Here is a 20,457-nt window from a genome sequence, read left to right as displayed (position 1 = left end):
GCCACACAGAGAGAACCCATACCTACGACAGAGAAAACGTCCATAGTTACCACAGAGAAAACGCCTACCTACAGAGTTCTCATAACTACCATACTTACCATAGTATGGTGAGTCTCCTTCCCGGGCTTTCAGGCAAACACAAGGAAACGGTTATGGCCCGCTATAACCTGCTTGTACAGTACTATGTTGATATATGATTATCTTTTGTCAGCGTACCACATATGTGATATTTATAGTTGAAACACTAAGATAACTTACTATTTCTGAGGATAATATAAGAACACAACATGCTCTGCTTCTTTTTTGGTAAGAGATAATAAAAGATATGATACGGAATTCTGCTAGCTATGGCGTAACGATTCAATAAATGTCATTTGAATCTGCTAAGCATTATGTCTGCTCCAGAAGTAAAACTTTTAGTTGTTTGAAAAAGAAATATATATAAAAAGATGCTCATTACATGAAATATATTTGAAACAATGAATCTTAATCGATTTTATCCGACGCTCGTCTACCGGCGGAAGCGTAAGCTGTTACGCGGTCAGTGTGGGGTTGACCAGAGTGACTAAGTGTTGAAGGAATTTCTTGTAATCTGAAGCTCCACGTGCTCTTCTAATATTATGCGGGACAGTTGGTGAGTTTGCAATATGTTTTCTTGTACAATGCACTATGTGTTTGATTAACAGCTCAACAAAATACACATCCATATCATTGCACATCGTCGTGTTAGATATCACAGCAGCCATTGCTCGAACATCAAACGTCACGACTGCAGACCTTTAGTTCCAAGAGAATCTTATGTCCCTTTTCGTACCCGCCTGATGCCCAGAAAGCCCCATGGTCTAATCCTGTCCAAGAAAGACTCGGTCCACGTAGTCTCAGAGGCTGTGGGTCCCCCAGTTCCCATCCTAACCTGTCCCAAAGTCGGGATTACCTTGACCCCTCCACAAGTCCCAGAAAGATTTCCGTTCCATCTTATGCCTCAGAAATACCTATGATTCTCCAGGTTTCACCCTAAATCCTAGGTATGCTTTAGGTGTATCGAAGCCAGAGAGGCCAATGAACCACCACATCCCACTCTAGGCCTGAGTCTTATCCCAAAAGGTCCCAACCTAAGTCCCAGAGCGAACAATGGCGAACATGCCCCATCCAAAGTCCTGAGGCGCCTAGCAACCTAGCACCCCAACCAAAGTCCCGAGTCAACCAACAGCCTAGCAATCCAACCAAAGTCCCAGGGCGATCAGAAGCCTAGCAGCCCAGGGCGATCGGCAGCCTAGCATGTTCCAGAAGGCCTGTGGCATACATGGTGCAACAATTCGTAAGACCTGAATAATCACACCATTGAAGTAACTATTATTATTATTATTATTATTATTATTATTATTATTATTATTAATTATTATTATTATTATTAATATTATTATGATTATTATTATTATTATTTTATATCGGGGTTGGTAGTTCAGGACTGTGGCGAGTGCAAGCACAGGGCACTGTAGTCATGAGTACTACAAATTAAAAGTTGAGAACACATTACCGAACTGCGTCTGTAAATAGGGCAGCACTGAGCAAGTAATACAAATGTTGTTAATTCGATTGACGAATCAAAATAAAGTTTGAGATTTATGGATGTGGTGATAGGTGCGATCCACAGGTTAATCACTCCCAGGTCAAGATGCAATACGGAAGTCTTACAGATTCAAGTGAAAACACGGCAGATTGATCTCGTATGGTCGTTATCCTTCCCCAGTGTTGAAGTACACATAGTATGGAGTTACTGGTTTTTAGGTTTGCCAAATTATGCACACACGTACAGACGTGCACACAATGCATTACTTTGGTCATCACGTTAAACGACAGACGTGTAAAGACCCAGGTAAACATACGGTCGACTACTTGTTTATCGTGGGCTTGAGTATATCTGTGTAAATGACCATCAAGCACGATAGCTGGGTTATATCAGGAGGTCTAGGCACCAGATATGACCTTTGTGGCCGTAAAGATCACAGACAAACAGAGGGACCATGACAACATACCTGCACCAAGGGATGGCGGGAGACCGGCAGGGAAAGTCGCCGTGCTTGCCCTGCTCACGGCGGGAATCATGACGCGTCATGACCAGCCGGCCGGGCCCAGCAGACACCCCATCGCTCGGTTATCATTGTAATATGAGGGATGAGGAAGCAAGTGGTGATATAGAAGAACACTGGAAATTGGGACTTTAGAGTAGTTTAATAGAGGAATTGAAAAAGAAAAGATTGGAAACGCATACAGAATGTGTAGACCACTAAACCAGTGTCTGTTGTTAAGAAACTGGACAGCGAAGATTGGCGAAGAAGCAGGAAGAAAAATGTAGACTGAAAGTGAGAGTAGAGACAGATATCGAGAAAGTGAGGTTGTGTGAGATTGGAAATGAATCAGAACCAGACGATGCGAAGCACCTCTGTAAATAATGCTAACAGTGTAAGAGGCCGCAGAACTGGGGGGAAATAAGGAAAAACTGTATTAAACGTATAACTGTGAAAGTGAATATATGGTTAAATGAAAATTGTTCAGTACTATCCTGATGAGATAACCATAAGTCTAACATCCTAAACCAGATTGGATAGGCAGGCAGTTTGATGTTTTTCGGAATTATGATACACTGGATTTAGTATGATTCGGAACAACAAAGTGACCCTCAGCAGTATGTGATTTATAGATAATCACTGATGTAGCAAGTGAATTAAGGGACAAGACAATTAATATCTACCTACTGAATGTCATCAAACTTACTGGATGTACTCGCACTTCAACCAGGTGACGTAGCGCAACACCTGACTTACATGGACCCGTCATAGATAACGCACCTTCATGACTCGCTCACGTATTACTGGCTGTTCTATACGATTGTAACGATCCTTGGTTGTGATGTGTTGTGAGTAGGTATCGTACAGTTGTGCTTAAAGGACTACGTCATGCAACAGAAAATCTTTGCTTCGTTTTGAGAATTATTGCCATGGTGAAACCTGCACTGCTGGCTGTTCTGTCTGTACTTTACCGACATAGTTGTCTCATTTCATTGTTTTCATTTTTTCCCTACAACTATACCAATAAGCTCAAGACATTGGAGAAGCAGCATTTTCGTCTATTTTGATGTACAAAATATGTCGATGCTATATCAGTTCAGCAGATACTAAGGATTTTATAAATGTGAAGCTATTAGCATTATCTTTGTTTCCAGGTTGCTGAAATTATCGGTGCTTAAAATCTGTTATTCCAGTAAGTTCCTGTATTGTATGTACTACGCTAGCGTGTCTGTGCCCCAGCTCTGTATATAACGTTATTGCGCTCCTCGGAGGCCGCACAGATGGACATGATATATTATTTGTATACTTGTTTAACATAGTTAATGAATTTTGATATTAAGACATGATATCAAGCATAAGATTAAGGATGCTCTAACATTTCCACGGTATATGCATAACCTGTTGAACGAATTTAGGTGGTACACTTCTGCTTCGCCGCCCATGTGTATGGACACAATAACCTAACTTCATGCACTGAGAACAGACTCAGTAGCTAAGTATCTCAACACCAGATGTTTGTACACAGTGAACAGAACGAGTGCGCATGCGCCCGAACACTGACCATCACCGTTGCACCAGCTGTGTTAACAGTGACTCTGCTGACAAGCAAAACAATCAAACATTGAATTTACAACTTACATGTATACTCTTCGCGTGTAGGGCCTCTCTGATTCTCCTTAATGCTCGCTTCATAGATTATCTACTGCAGGTAATTTGAAGGTTCATATATGAATAGCGTACCTTTTAATGTTTTATCTATGATTTTTTTCAGCAAATGTGTATGCACTGAAAATTCACGATAGATTTTTGCACTGACCAAATTTCATATAGTCCATCCGTATGATTTTTAGTTAACGTTCTTGTTTTTCATGAATAAAATTATGCATGGTGTATACCACGATTACTGGTAACGTATTAAACACGTATCCCTTTATAACCTAATGAGTATTTTAATCAGTACCTGTGATAGCCAAGAATAGTATTTAATGTCTTTTGGAACTCAAGAAAAACATTTTGTATTCATAATAATTACGTGAATCTTTTTTTTATAAGTACCTATGATAGTTAAGAATAGCATTTTGATCATTACCCATGATAGTTGAGAACATTATCTGGTAAGTACCCATGATAGTTGAGAACATTATCTGGTAAGTACCCATGATTGTTAAGAACATTATCTGGTAAGTACCCATGATAGTTGAGAACATTATCTGGTAAGTACCCATGATAGCTTGCATTTTATTAAGCAGCCAGGATAACCACCTCTCACCTTACACCACAAGTTTTCTTTCCCTCATACAATGTTTCCCCTTCATGCACTTTACCTAACACTCCTTAACTATATCAGACTATATGAGAGTAAATATACAGAGAGCAGAAAAGATTTTTCATTGGCTCAAATAGTTGAATTTAGCGTCAGTTTTATCTTCGTTCATTCAGTTTCTTACTGGTTTCAGATTGTCTATGGTTGATGATAGTCCGGGGCAGACAGTAGGAAGCAGTGGACGCCTGGGCCAGCGGCGGCGCCCCACCCACTCCCTGCCGTTAGAACCGTTGGCTCTGCTGGTGTGTTGCCACCTCAAGTAAGGTTTGAGTTGCAAAAATATTTTAACATATTTAGGATAACGTAAGTGACATCTGAGTTTAGTTTATCATTTTTTACATGGAATCTTATGTACAACACGGTAATTTATTTTCTTTGTGGAATCGTATTTACAAACTGATATAGCAGTAGACTCGCATGTTATGAAAAAGGACAGTATAAAATGAGGCGGGTCTTATGATCATTATGTAACCTCAGGATCGCTCTCACTGAAAGGAATTGTTCAGCTACGAGGCTACGCCATTTCCAGTAGCAGGGAAACGATAGATGATATATATGGAAAGAATGAGTGAGGAGAGGTTGACAAAGAGAAATAAATGTCTGAAGTGGACGGAACAAGGAGAATAGGAGGATTAAATTAGAGATGGAAGGATGGAGTGGAAAAGATTTGGAGTAATGTGGGCCTGAATATTCCGGAGTGAAAGGTGGCCCGGGATGGAGTACGCAAGGGTCTACGTGATGTCAATGGATTGAACCAGGGCATGTGGTGCGGCCAGGGGAAACCATAGAAAGGTATGTAGGGTCTGATTGTGGATAGGGAGCTATGGTTTTGGTGCATTACAAGTGATCGAGTCACCATGTGGATTTACTGACCTTGTAGCGTCATATACAAAGTGAATGTTAAAGTGGTCATGAATATATGTAGTCAAAAAGTTTACTCATGGTAGACATCAAGGTGCGCGGGAATATAGTAGCCAAATCAGGTCAAGGGTTGATTGAGTACCATGGACGGGTTGTCCCTGGATCACCAGGTATACCTTCACACTGGGAGGTCATCAGGAACGATGACAGGCCACAGTCACTCCTTCAACCCCCGTGACTCTACTAACATTCAAAAACATTTAGTTCTCATCTTGCGGTAAACTGCATAGCAAGTTCATAACTGCAGGTGTAACAGAATATTAAGGTAACAAAATAGCTAGGTTGGTGATAGGATATAAAGATGGGATAGTCCATTTCCTCTGACATGACTGACAAGAGAAAACTTCGTTTTTGGGAGTAGCTTGTGTGGCAAATGCAGAAGATAGAGGTCGATAAAGGACAATAGACAATTCTTTCTCTGTTTTCCGTCAGTTACCAGATTCTTTTTAGATTCTGGATAAAGTCGCTCTGGAAGAGTCGCACATCTGCTTCATGCCATCCCCTTACCCGTCCTGTATTCCGGGGTCTTGCTTACTGTTGTAATCATAAATGTGCTAGGCGTCCGATTGTGGGCATGGCTCTCCCACTCTACTGAAGAAGCGTCTGGAACAGACGAACAATGGCCTCACATGTCGGCACCGCAGCTGTCGTGTGGTATAACCAGAGCTCACCATCCACAGGCTAAACCCACAAGCTACTGCCTGGTTTACCTGGACTGCTTGTTACGTGCTGGATACTTTGGAGACATTTCTCAAGAGGCTGTCACTAACTGTGGTAGATAAGAAGTGGTTGTGAGTTGTTGTAGATAATATTTTTAAAAGTTAGCGTAATGAAGTAAACCGGAAATTGGCCCTTCGTCTGACTGGCTTTCAGCCGTCATGATTGTACGTTATCCGTGAGGCGACACGTGACCCATCCGGCTGCTGAATTTAGTTGCTATATTAGCAATGTTTGTCCTGGGAGTCGGCACAATATCACTTGCCATAGTCTTCAACGAGTGAAGGTTATTTCATTACAACTTTGTTTTCTTAAAGATCTATTATTAAATAAATTTCACTGAACAGATAGACAATATATGGCAATGAGCGAAGCGTTTGCTACAGGTCACAAGACTTGACACGGTATAGGCCTATGGCGTAATCTCTTTAGCTGCATCTACAGTTTCTTTAATCCTATTACATCATATATTTTTAGGTGTTTTGCATTTTTGTTGTAATATGAAGCAACAAATACTGAAACAAATTAAAAAAAAATGTACTACATTAGAGAGAGACATTTCACGTAATTGAGAATGTCGTACACTACAAACATGGGTATCGTTAACGTTGAAAGTACGTGGCAATAATTAACATTCATCAAGAATTTCCTACTAGTTCTAACATTAAAATATTCACTGGTCTGAGAACATAATGGCTATATAACTTCAACTTCTCTTCAAAAATAGACTTTCACATGCATACCCATCCTAATCTTCATCAAAAACGTACACAAGTTAAAACCTATCACATCTCTACGTCATTCGTTCGTTCAGTCACCCACACTTAATCCTAAGACATACAAAAGTATAAAACATCACATGGCACAATGGTTTACTCTGTTGGAAGGCCTGTTACCGATGGTTTCCCTAGCGTGGGGCACCCTCAGGGGTCCTGGAGGCGACGATAGTGTTGGTAGCCCTGGTGTTCACACTGGTAGCCCTGTTGTTAGTGTTGCATGGTGACCTGCCTGTGGCTTGTACCACTGGTAGCTGTGCTCATGCTAATGTGTGAAGCTGTGTGAAGTGTAATTAAGGTAATGGTGTCAGTACTTGTAGGTCAGTCGCTCAGTAGTACATGTTCCTATCGTATTGGTAGTCGTGGTAGCTGTAATGATATTGGCAGTCCTGATGGGGGGGGGGTAGTCTTAGTAAGCCTTTCTTTGTGATTATGTTGGTAGTCCTGATAGGGTGGAGGAGTTGTCATACTGGCAACCCTGTTTGTGGCATTGTTGGTAACCCTTGTGGTGATCTAGTTTGTGGCCCTGTTGGTGTTTGAAGTTGGCAGGTCTGATTATGGTTGTGTACATTAATGGTGATCCGCAGTTATCCACAGTATTGTAGGTCGTATTTGTAAGCACATTCATCTTGACAGTCATAAATCATATTATTTTGAATCTAGTTAGACGTTTTTAGGTGCCATCATCTGGGAAGGAAAAATACATGGTTCATGCTGTTGGCAGCCGTGATAGGTGACTCAGGGTTGTCAACATCTGATGAGAAAAGGGAAGTCCTGGTGGGACAGAGTGACCAAAGTCTGATCAGGCTGGAAACCAGGCTGGCAATACTGGTATCTGTGGTAGGTAGGCATCAGGGCCGCCAACATCAAATAAAGAGGTTGAGAAGTTAATACCGTTGGTAGTCCTGGTAGGTGTCAATGCTGTCAACATAAGAAGACAAGGTTAATGTTGTTGGTAGTACAGGCTGGCGTTAGGACCGCCATCATGGTATCAGAGGCAGTAAGTCTAGTGTTTATGGTAGTCCTGGTGAGCGTCAGAGCTTCCAATATAAAGACTAGTACTTGGTAGTCCTGGTCGCTGTCACGGCTACCAATGTAAGGCAATAAGGTTAATACCGTTGGTAGTCATGTTAGGTGGCAGGGGTACCAACATAAGGAAATAAGGCTATTTTTTTTAGGTCTGGCAGGCGTCAGGGTTACCAGCATAAGGGAATAAGGCTATTACTGTTGGTAGTCTTGTTAGGTGGCAGGGGTACCAACATAGGGAGATAAGGCTAGTGCTGTTGGTAGTCGTGATAGACGTCAGGATTACCAACACAGGGAAATAAGACTAATATTGGTAGTCCTGATAGACGTCTAGAGTTACCAACTTAAGGAAATAAGGCTAATGCTGTTGGTATCCCTGGTAGGCGTCAGGGTTACCAACATAGGGATATAAGACGTGCTGTTGGTAGTCCTTGTTGGCGTCAGTGTTACCAACGTAAGGAAATAAGACGTGCTGTTGATAGTCCTGGTAGGCGTCAGGGTTACCAACATAAGGCTAGTACTGTTGGTAGTCCTGGTGGGCGTCAGGGTTACCAACATGAGGCTAGTACTGTTGGTAGTCCTGGTAAGCGTCAGGGTTACCAACATAAGGCTAGTACTGTTGGTAGTCCTGGTGGGCGTCAGGGTTACCAACATGAGGCTACTACTGTTGGTAGTCCTGGTAGGCGTCAGGGTTACCAACATAAGGCTAGTACTGTTGGTAGTCCTGGTAGGCGTCAGGGCCGCCAACGTCGGAGGCGGGGTAGGGGGAGCCGTCAAACAGGGCCTCCAGGACGCTGTAGTCCAGCGGGTCCTGGGAGTGGAGGTTGTGCTGCGCCTCTAGCGGGTAGTGAGGGAAGTAGCCTGGGGTGAGGGAGTGGTCGGCCAGGGGCGTGGGGTCAGCCATAGGCCCTGCCCCCACGCTTGGGTACACCACCGGTGGCTCCTCCTCCCCCGCCACAGGCACCTGCGGGGGTAGCGGGTCGTACTCATGGCCGGCCGCTGCTGTGGGCGGGGCGACGTCGTAGTCGTGCTGGTGTTGTGGCGGCAGGTCGTACTTGTGTGGGGGTGGTGGGGGGTCGTCCAGGGGCGGCGGGGGGTGGTGGTGGTGATGCTGCTGGACCTTGAGAGTGGGCGGAGCATTATACTTGTGGGCGGGGGCGGCGGGCTGGTCGTAGGCGTGGGCGGCGGCGGGCACGTCGTAACCAGTGTCGTCACAACATAGGAGCGGACGGGCGGCACCTGCTGGAGGCACCACCGCTGATTGGCTGACCATGGGTGGGGGAGGGGGTGCAGCATTACCTGCTGATTGGCTGACGATGGGTGGTGGCGGTGCCACGGAGGCAGGCATGACCGGCGACTGGTTGATGGCTTGCGAGGGTGGAGCTAAGCTGGGGTTGTAGGCCTGGGATATCTGAGCTTCGTAGGCCTGGGCGTCTTCCTGGAGGCGCGCCCTCTTCATCGCTCGAAGCTCCTGACTTAACTTAAAAAAGAAGGCAGCATGATGCATGAAGAATCCTTGTTTTCCTTTGGGGCCGGCTGGTGGCGCACGTTGTTCATGTTGGCGTCCCTCTTCTCGTGCAGAAAATCCTCCGTCTTGACCTCCTGCAGGTAGTCGTAGGTCTTCAGGGGCCCGTTCCCGAAATCCCGCATCCCCGTCGACGACTGGAACTCTCCCGTCCTCATCTGGCCAATGGGGTTCGTAAAAAGGGAGTCGTTGATTCCCATTGGCTGAGAGAGCATCGGGTAGCTATAACCCGGGTTGTGATTGGCTGAGAAGGGGTACGAGGCGGGGCCCAGGAGGTTCAGGTGGGTGTGCTCGTAGGAGGACGGGTAACTCCAGGCCTCGCCGGAGTTGAAGGGGGAGAGGGAGTTGAGCGAGTTGAGGGAGTTGAAGGTGCCTCCCAGGCCGCCTCCCATGCTTCCTGCAAACAACAGAACCCAACATCAGTCCACCAATCACAAACAAGATATAGTAAACATCGCTGTACACCATGACATGACCTCACTACGTCCCTGTAGTGGATTACCTGACCTCACTACGTCCCTGTAATGGATTACCTGACCTCACTACGTCCCTGTAGTGGATTACCTGACCTCACTACGTCCCTGTAGTGGATTACATGCTACACAGTGTGGTACAGCAGCGACCACTCTCGTCACATCAAGTAACACTCGAGATCATCTGTTTGCACCTGACACAGCTGAACAGTTTACATCCCACGGTCATCATACCTCGAGGTCTTGACACGACGGTCAGGATAATGACCATCCAACGTCATGTCTCCTGCACGTGCAGTGTGCGTACCATCTGCCAACAGTGCGTCATATACGCCGACTCTGTCTATAGCTATACATGTTATCCATTTAGAAGCATCTGATTCTAGAAACATAGATATTGTCTCAACGAATTATACTGAGGGATAGTCAGCGAAAATGTAACACAGGAGCTCTTTCGACAGGCTCCAGCAGCCCAAGACTGCGCTACTTCCAAGAGCAGGGAAATATGTACTCCATTCAGATAAGTCTTTGACGAGACTGTACTGCAGATGGTACGGCCTCACCACAGGTGCTGGTGGGACAGTAAGGTGACGGTGAACTACTGACGGAGGAGGACATGCATGCAGTACCTGGTGGGATGTAGTTCTTCCTCGGTGGTTCTCGTTTCCTCCATTTAGCCCGGCGGTTCTGGAACCACACCTGGACTCTGGACTCAGACAGGTTCAGCTTGACGGCCAGCTCCTCCCGAGCGAACACGTCAGGGTAGGGGGCCCGCTCGAACGCACGCTCCAGTTCCTCCAGCTGGTAGGCTGTGAAGGTGGTCCTGTGGAGAGAGGGTAATGGTTCACATGGACTTAACACTTGTGAAAATGCTTCTTACTTTTCACTTGAGACAAACATGGTCAGGTAAGACAAGTGTCTCCACTCCCAGCCAACACTACTGTCATGACATGTCATCCCCAGTCATTCCTGTGACACCGCTTTATCATTTCTGTCATTATGTATCTGTTCCTCTCCTCCCACTATCTACAGTACAGCAGTTCAACATCTTCACCAGCCTATCATGTGCCATGAACTTACCATCCTAATACCTTCATATAATGACTGCCTCACATCATCATCATTCATCACTCATCTCTAAATGTGTGATGCACATGTCCTCCTCCTGCCTCGCTAAACCCACCACCTTCCTCACCAGCAATATGTTCTGGACAGTCATTACTCTATAATCCTTACAATCAACTTTACTCTCGTCTCCTTTATACAGTGGAACAAATACAGTCATGGTCCAGTGAGCAGGTACAACCTGAACATCTTCCCTGCTGCCACATCCACTCCACACCTCCATTTTCCAGTCTACAACACCTGTATAACTTCTTCCTGTGTACTGGCTTCCCCTCCTATATACACATTTCTCTCATCCTCACCAGTTTTCCGGCTGAACCAACAGACACGTCTTGTTCACCATCATGCCTAATAAGTTCATAAGAATATTCCCTCCCTCACTTATGGACATCATACTTTGTTGTTGTCATTCTCCCAGACCTGTCTCATGTACTCCACTTCTTCATGCATACCTTTCTTCTACACGTGTTGGTCTCACTTCATAATAACGTCACTTGATTCTGATCAGATTTTCTCTCGAGTTGGACTTGGCTTTTCCTGTGCTGTTTAGGACTTTCTGTCTTACACTCTTCGTTTTCCGTTCATCGTTATTTTCTGCCACAGTTTACCTTTAACATATGTGTTTTTCCCTCCCACTTTCTTACAGCTTCATTCCACCACGCTGTACCTCTCCCGCCTCACCCTACCTACACATGGCAAAGCCTACCACTCCCTTTCAGACGCCTCCCTCGTGTACCATGTACATAGCTGGACGTGTACTGTGTCTGTAACATGACCATTCCAGTGGCTTATTTTATTTTTACCCTGTGGCTGCAGGTAATTCATTAACACGTTAATTTTTACGATTTAAAGACACACTTGTTCGTGAGATGGGGCCCCCCACAAATAGGTAATCACACACACACGCATATATATATATATATATATATATATATATATATATATATATATATATATATATATATATATATAATGAATTAGTAGATAAAAGAATAATGCCAAATAGATAAAAGTTAGAGAGAAGGGAGTGAGTGTGGCGTCAGATGTGGAGAGTTTGTTGACCAGCTTCACATACCTGGTTTTCTTCTTCTTGACGCCAGGTGTGTCTGAGGACTTCTTAGATTTGGAGTCTGACTTCTTGGCTGACTGTTCTCCTGCAAGATATGGTGGACATTACTCATCAAACATTTACAATCTGACATGATGCTGAAATGCATATATGTTTGCGATCGCTTATGTCTCTTGATATTGACGTAATGGACGAAGTTTAGGAGAATAATGTGACAGAGGACGTGCTGGAAAAGCACAGAGAATAGACTATTTATACTGAGGAACCTTCGTAGATGTTGGTAGAGCAGAGCGGGAGAGACGGCCAGGAGAGACGGGACTGGGTGGGACACATAAGATGTGTCTGGATGTCGTGTTGTGTGGTGCTGATGGACACACTTGCCTCGAAGCCCGGCATCTGTTGTTATCCTCGTGTTACCTTCACCACTTCTTCACCATCACACTCCCAAGAACCCTCCAACACCCTCCCTCCCCTCCCCTCCCCACCACACTCCCAAGAACCCTCCAACACCCTACCTCCCCTCCCCTCCCCACCACAGTCCCAAGAACCCTCCATACTCTCACTACAGCCAGGGTTATAGAGGCTCATATAAGGTAATTATCGAAAGGGAATTACTTCCAAAATATATGCTAGATATTACATGAGATTCATAGTAATTATCAGTGTAATTTTAGTACCTTAACAAATGGTTATTTACGACGTGAATGAAAGAATTTAACACTGGAAGCTGAGGATATGGTCGATACTGGTCAACTGGTTGATATCCTATCCATTTACCAGTTAAGAGAGCACGGATAGGGATAGTGGACATAGGATAGTTATATACGAATAGTAATTGGTTGTTCCAACCCTTGGTAGTCCCTCACTGAGGTGTGACAACTGCCGTAACACCAGTGTTGCTGGTAACGCTTGACAACACTTTACTAGTCAGTGTGGGTCAGCCCACACAACTCGCTCTCCAGCCTGGCCTCACATGACGACCTGAACCACATGTGACCCTCATAACCTTGATGTGTGTGTGTGTTACCGGACTCTGCCTGCTTAAGAGTACACCGCTTGTGAAGCGTCACCGTCGGCAAGAGTGTATGTCATCATCAGTTTTCTCTGAAAACTAGTTTTCAAAGGAGTTCATCCTTTGAACTCCTGTACCTGCTTCTCATTTAGCGCGCAGGTTTGAAACTACAGCAGCCCCTGAATAAAGAGTTCTGGCTTTCTTTGATAATAATAATAATAATGGTAATAATAATGATAATAATAATGATAATAATAATAATAATAATAATAATGATAATAATAATAATGATAATAATAATGATACTACTACTACTACTACTACTACTACTACTACTACTACTACTACTAATAATAATAATAATAATGATAATAATAATAATAATGTATATAGACATGTATATTGAGCGAGGTATTAATATGTCATGTGGGTCTGCCTGTAAGTGTGACGTAGCCATCGGGAAGTCACCTTTGACACAGAAGCGAACGGAAAGGTCTGTACTGTGGTCCAGGATAAACCTCTTCCAAAGGAGGCAGTCTTACCCAGCTCCTGCGTGAACGCAGCTTTGAAGCTATAGGAATTCTATGAAAGGGGTCCCAGGGATTTAATGATGATAATATTGAGGGAGGAACTCATATCCAGCTGAGCCCTGGTTCCCGCGGCGCACTCTTGGTCGCCTTCCACCTGCAGAAAATGCACGTATGATTTTTTTTTCTGCCTCCAGGGATAACGATATATATATATATATATATATATATATATATATATATATATATATATATATATATATCAGAACTGCTGGATGTATCGCAGGCAAGAAAGGGGTAATAACCATTTTAAGTTAAGGGTTTTTAAATGTTTTTACAATATCGTAATAGAAATCATATCTGTTTATTTTGGTTATGGTTTTCCCATTTCACTGAAGCCATAGATGAACATGGTAGCCACGTCTTGCATCTTGTACGAATACTTTTCGTTGGCTGTGGTGTTCGCCTCCGCGTCAAGTTCCTCCAGAGAAATGTACAGTTTGATCGGCCATCATGACCCCGCAAGATGTCTACTGGACCATAATAACCAGACACAAACGTATGGATTTACCATTAATATTTAGCACGTCAGAAATGAGAGATTACCATGGTATCGTTGTGATAGGTAGCGCGCGCACATACCCGACGTTAGCTGGTCACACTTAATGTTTCAAACGAATGTTTCTCAGCGTCGTTATTTAAGACACTAGTCATCAGTAAGAGTTCTTGCCAGTGTTTACGGCCCTCCACCCACATAAGATGATAACAACGTACGTTTATTATAACCCAAGGTAGACCAGAGTTGAGGTAACGTAGCGTATGCTAGGCTCGCTGTAGCCGAATCTCGGCTCTGCTGTGGTGGCGTCATTTTCCCTACCTCCCTCGCCCTCCCCGCTCCGCGACGGTCGCTAAGACTGAATTATGTGGGATGGGGAATGTACTGCACCACTAGGTATGGAAGTCATTCTCAACTCACAAATTTCTCATCCCGGAACAGAGGCACCAAACGTGCATTATTGTGTACGGCTGACTCGTGCCTTCCTGGCGGCCGCTGGCTCGGGAAATCACCAACATGGTGGATGTAGGAGGTTTTTACCCTGGCTGCCTCCATGATAACAGCGCGCTTAGGTGGCTTTCCACTCCTGACCATGAGCCCACGAAATACCGTAACATTATATATATATATATATATATATATATATATATATATATATATATATATATATATATATATATAGGTATTTATATATTTATTTATCATACTTTGTCGCTGTCTCCCGCGTTAGCGAGGTAGAAGGCGACTAAAGGGGACGAGAGCGTGGGGCTAGAAACCCTCCCCTCTGTATTTTAACTTTGTAAAAGGGGAAACAGAAGGAGACTAATATATATATATATATATATATATATATATATATATATATATATATATATATATATATATATATATATATATATGAGAGAGAGAGAGAGCACTTGAGAAAGACCAGGGTATCAGCCATGTATCCCAGAAAGGCGCATAAGGGCCGTCAGAGGCTACGGTTCTGTAGGTTACATTTCTACAGTATACAATTATCCCTGTAGGTACACTTCTCAATATGGATAACAGACCTACGTAATGAACAACTGAAATTTTTATGTTTAAATGTATTAAAAGTTTTGTGTGTATGAAGATGAGATCTCTTGATCATAGTGACTTGTGTTGGTGCTGTAGTTCCACCTACGTACTTGTCTACCCTGTGGTCAGCGGAGACTGGGTCATCAGTTGAACACGTGGTTCAAGCTGATTATGAGATACATGGTGATGTTATTCCAGTGTGAGATGATGATGTTATCGGGAAGGTAGAGCAGTATTGTATAGTATTATCAGACGAAGACAAGATGAAAGAATGCAAGATAACACACACATAAAGAAAAATGAATATATGAATTCTCTTTTATAGTAATTACAGATAAAAGTAACCATAGAATTCACAACTATGGTCATATTAATAGTTATAAAACTAGATAGTTATAAAAGTGAAATAGTTATACAACTGTAAAATTAAGAATCTGCCAGGAAGTGAGTAAGCTTGTCTGTAGAGCTTAGAGGCTGCTAGGAGGGCACTAAGCTTACCTGTGTGTGGTTTATGTTGTGTTGATAGTAAGGAGGTAAGCTTACCTGTGTGTGGTTTGTGTTGTGTTGCTAGTAAGGAGGTAAGCTTACCTGTGTGTGGTTTGTTTTGCTGGTAAGGAGGGCACTAAGCTTACCTATGTGTGGTTTATGTTGTTAGTGCACTAAGCTTACCTGTCGAGCTGGGGGGTTGTTGTTGTTGCTGTCCTGGGGGGGTGGGTGCCTGCTGGCTGGGGTAGGATGACCCCTCATCCAGCTTCCTCTTGTCACCCACCACAGGCACAGGTAATGGCGCCTCCAGAGAGCTGCCGGCGTGAGCGGCCTGCGCCTGCCCGTGGCTACCCTGCACGTGGGTGTGGGCGTTCTGCACGCCCGCGTGAGCGTTCTGCACGCCCGTGTGGGCGTTCTGCACCGGTGTGTGGGCGTTCTGAACGGAGGTGTGGGCGTTCTGGACTGAGGTGTGGGCGTTTTGGACGTGGGCGTGTGTGTTCTGGGTGTTCAGGTTGGTGAGGGCGTGTGTGGCCTGGGTGTTGTAGTGGGAGACCTGTGGGGGAGTGGGCGTGTTGGTGGTGTGGGCGGGGTGGGAGACGGGCGTGTTGAGGGTGGTAGGCGTGGGCGGCAGGCCCTCCTGGTACTCCCTGTGGGTGGGAGTGAGTGAGGGCGCCAGCATGAGGTCAGAGGGCAGACCCAACATGACCTGGATGCTGTGGAAGGTTCCACCTGACCCCCCAGGGGCTCCACCACCAATACCTCCGCCCGAGCCCCCGGCGCCGCCACACCCGCCTCCTCCTCCAACACTCTTACCCACTCCACCGTTGCCGTTCACTCCAACATTTCCTCCAACACTGGCAGGACTTGCGGCGGCCGACGTGGACTGGCCGTTCATAGTCGGGGAAGTTGTCTGATGTCCAAATTATCTCCTGGTCACTGATGTTGTCTCCGGGAACAGCCCTAAATTGGTAGTTAAGTGGCGGTAATTAGCACGTGGTTGGGCGTGTAGGGCTGGGCTGGGGGGGTTGGGGGAGGTGAGCACGTGGCCCGGGTTAAGTCCTAACGATGGTCCGGTAGGCTGGTTAGGGCGGCTCGTTGGCTAGTTAAAGGAGGAACGGCGCCGCTTAGGCCGGTGTCGGCGACAACGAGCGCCAATGGCCTCAATTGGCAGTTGGCCGCCTCACAATCCCCGAAATGTGAACTAACGAGAACAACAGAGCGGTAATCACCAGTCGCTGCTTTCCGCGCGCACACTCAATTCCGTCGACACCACTACTAACTAGGCTCAATTGGCCTCCGGCTTCCACTAATTTAGGTAGGAAGGCAAAGCGCTCAGATCGACTTGATCAAATCTAACCACCAACTTTTCTTTATATACGACAATTATCCTTGTTAGGCCCGGTTGGCCCCGCCCACCGGGGCGCCGGCCAATCCCGGGGCGGGAGATGGCACTGCTGCCATCTTGGGAGTCATTACCCAGCCAATAGGAAGCCCAGACTCATTGAGAGGCACTTCTGGCGTGCCACGCCCTGTCCACCAATCAGAACGCTTCTTTCTTGGGAGCCAGTCTTTATGTACCAGTTAGAGGGGACACGAGGGGAGGCCCTGGACCAATGGCCAGCCGCGGGGCGCCCTCATGGTGACGTCATGGCCATACCTCCCCCTGCCCCCGGCCGCCTCGCCCTAATGGTCGTACTTCTATGGTTATTATTGATTATATTGCTGCTATAGCCGGGCTGGCGGCCACCTGGCCCCCACCACACAACACACAGCTTGCTATAGTAGGCGGCAGGAGCAGCGGACGTGCATGTATCGTGGGGGAGTCGGCGTGTGGGTGGGTGAGGGAGGCCACTCCCCCCCACCACCCTGGGGTACCCCTCATTATTCTATTAAAGTGCTATTACCCTCTTATTGTGCCACCAGCGGCCACCATACTCCTCTACCACCACCACCACTGCCAACACAACCCTCGCATACCACCAGACTACCACCATCATCATCATCTATACCTTACCATAACCACCAGCCTCGACCTCACAACCCCGCCCCTACCATTAACCCCACACCACAACATCTACAACCGACCACTACAACCATTAACATCACTGCAAGAATGCCATCTACAACCCCACCCACTTATTCCATCAGAACTACTGCTACAACCCTTTCCCACCACCACTACTACAACCCACCACAGCAACCCCACTGCTCTTATCAACACTACTACTACCATCACCACAACTGCATCTCATCCCTGAAACTACCAGCAAGGCTGACGCTCCGCTAGAACTACAACCCAACTACAACCACCAACACCACTGTAACCATTATCACAACCCCACCACTACAACCAGAACTACCCCGGCCACCACAGCTGCAGCCTCACTTAAGAGAGCCAGAACTATGACCACTACCACAGCATCCGCCACAACAACAACATTCACCACCACAACATGCACCACAACATGCACCACCTCACCAGCACGAGGGGTGGCTGCACTACACAAGAATGGCCTCTTACTCCTCCCCCAGTGTGGGACCTAACATGTGAGAGGAGCTTGTGGCTGGCCAGACATTAAGTAGTTACATTAACTTGATACAATATTTGGGTAAATGAAGTGGACACATCATGAGGCAGCCGCCAGCAACATGTGAACTACCCAGACCTATGAATGAGTGTGGGTGCGTGCGTGTGTGTGTGTGTCTGTCTATATCGCGTGTAGCTCTGTGTGTGTGTGTGTTGTGTGTGTGTGTGTGTGTCATTATGATGATAGGATGATAATAAACGGCTTATTGCAATAAGTAGTCAAAGTCTGAAGATATAGAAATAGACATAGAACTTCATCTACTGAGGCTGTGAGTGGCTGGCAGGCAGGCAGGGAGGGAGGGAGGGAGGGCGTTGTTAAGCTTACAGCCTTTACATCTACACCAAGGTCGAAGCCACGGTGTCGTCCAGTGATTACTGATGGTATTGATAGCGGGTAGGACGGCGAGGGCCTGTTCTTGTAGCGGGCTGGACCAGCTGGGTTGGGCCCAGTGTGGTTATGGTGCCCAACTGCAACTTGGCGACGAGGGATCTCTGGTGGTAGGAGGTGATGGTGGCGGGGATGGAGCACTAGCTCCTTCCCGAATGGTTGGATGAGGTGCAGGTGATGGTTGGAGAGAGAGCAGTGTGTTGAGCGTCTCATGATGTGTGTGAGGGACCCGGGATGACCTTGCATGACCTTGTGTGCCCTGGTGTGTGGTGGCTGGGGAGGAAGACCTGGCTGGGGCAGGCATAGGTGGGTGTGGGGAGGATGAAAGTTGTGTACTAGGTGTTCTGGAGTCCAGGTGGAGGGAGACCAGGTGGAGGGAGTCCAGGTGGAGGGAGACCAGGTGGAGGGAGACCAGGTGAAGGGAGACCAGGTGGAGGGAGTGCAGGTGAAGGGAGTGCAGTGTGGTGGTGGTACTGACGTGTTTCTCTGCCCGTAGTGACACGTATCGTCCACATAGCTGCATGAGGAGGAGGAGGAGGAGGAGGGACCATCATGATGAGGGCCACATCGCTGGAGCCACACGTGAGGGGCTGCACCGGCGGATGCAAGTGGCTCCATGAAGTACAGTGTGTGTGTGTGTGTGTGTGTGTGTGTGTGTGTGCATACTGACGACCCTCCAGTACGGCTTGTCTGCCGGCCTCTGTGTGGTTGGTGATCCAGTGTAGGATGATTAGTGGGAGGGATTGGTTGGTGATCCTGTGTAGGATGATTAGTGGGAGGGATTGGTTGGTGATCCAGTGTAGGATGATTAGTGGAAGGGATTGGTTGGTGATCCTGTGTAGGATGATTAGGTTGAGTATATTGGTGATAAGAAAGATAGGGCACAATGGTGGTGAGTTCTGCCGTGTTGCTCTCAAGACCTGACCACATACATACATCCTGCCACTAGGAAACACCTGTGTGTGTGTGTGTGTGTGTTACTCCCTGTATGTACGTAAGGGAAGCCAGCTGTGTGTGTGTACCCTCTCCTCTCGTCTTACCGTTTTCATCACTAAATCGTCTATGTACGTGTTATAGTAAATGTAAAAAGTTAGACAAGTGCACTTTGAAATTCAAAGCCGGTGGCGGCTTTGTGAAGAAAGTGTTCTAAGTGGATTTATTTCGTCCCGTCTCCTCCCTCCCTCCCTCCACCCGCCCGCAGCGTACACCCCTCCCCGCCAGCGGGCGGTGGACGCGCCCTCGCGTATATATCTAACCACAGGGGAAGCAAGGGCGCCCCAGGTACAGATTGGCTGAGAATAAATGCTAGATATATTTCATAAATCATTACCTTCATCACACAACAGCCGGAGGCCATATTAAACTAGATTGTCTCCTCCTAACATGTGGATAGTTGACCCGAGTCTTGGGTTGTTCTGGGGTGGTGTGCGGGTGGTCACGTGACCGGGGGTGGGCGGGTCCAGGGATGCGGGTGGGTCACGTGACCACCCGCCTGGGAACACACAGGGCGGGAAATTCGAAAGTGATTATTGGCCTCCTGATGTGGGCGGTGGTAGATTCTTGATAGTGTCACGTCTAGGATGACCTTTTAACCTTATAGCTCTATCATATATATATATATATATATATATATATATATATATATATATATATATATATATATTTTTTTTTTTTTTTTTTTTTTTTTGTCGCTGTCTCCCGCGTTTGCGAGGTAGCGCAAGGAAACAGACGAAAGAAATGGCCCAACCCACCCCCATACACATGTATACACATACACGTCCACACACGCAAATATACATACCTATACATCTCAATGTA

The 20,457-nt window shown here is 46.1% G+C and overlaps 1 protein-coding gene and 2 long non-coding RNA genes across 3 annotated transcripts in view; 1 reads left to right on the top strand and 2 right to left on the bottom strand.

The window, feature by feature from the left end:
* The window catches only part of LOC139751964 (uncharacterized), a 71,249-nt gene extending 71,101 nt beyond the window's left edge, over window positions 1-148 (bottom strand). The window contains exon 1 of the long non-coding RNA XR_011713454.1: window positions 99-148. This is a non-coding gene — a long non-coding RNA (uncharacterized lncRNA). The remainder of the gene's footprint in view (window positions 1-98) is intronic.
* LOC139751970 (uncharacterized) overlaps window positions 1-19,117 on the top strand; it is a 96,147-nt gene extending 77,030 nt beyond the window's left edge. Inside the window, exon 3 of the long non-coding RNA XR_011713458.1 lies at window positions 19,010-19,117. This is a non-coding gene — a long non-coding RNA (uncharacterized lncRNA). The remainder of the gene's footprint in view (window positions 1-19,009) is intronic.
* LOC139751959 (uncharacterized) lies at window positions 6,333-16,694 on the bottom strand. Its single transcript, XM_071667702.1, has 4 exons — window positions 15,848-16,694; window positions 12,031-12,109; window positions 10,460-10,653; window positions 6,333-9,754 (listed from the first exon to the last, which is right to left on the bottom strand). Exons 1-4 carry the CDS (start codon window positions 16,557-16,559, stop codon window positions 9,309-9,311), a joined length of 1,431 nt encoding a protein of 476 aa, XP_071523803.1. The 5' UTR covers window positions 16,560-16,694; the 3' UTR covers window positions 6,333-9,308.
* Window positions 19,118-20,457: the final 1,340 nt, after the last annotated feature.

The sequence above is a fragment of the Panulirus ornatus genome, chromosome 12 (assembly GCF_036320965.1).
Source record: "Panulirus ornatus isolate Po-2019 chromosome 12, ASM3632096v1, whole genome shotgun sequence".
NCBI classification, from domain to species: Eukaryota; Metazoa; Arthropoda; class Malacostraca; order Decapoda; family Palinuridae; genus Panulirus; species Panulirus ornatus.
This window is presented reverse-complemented; position numbering and strand designations above follow the sequence as displayed.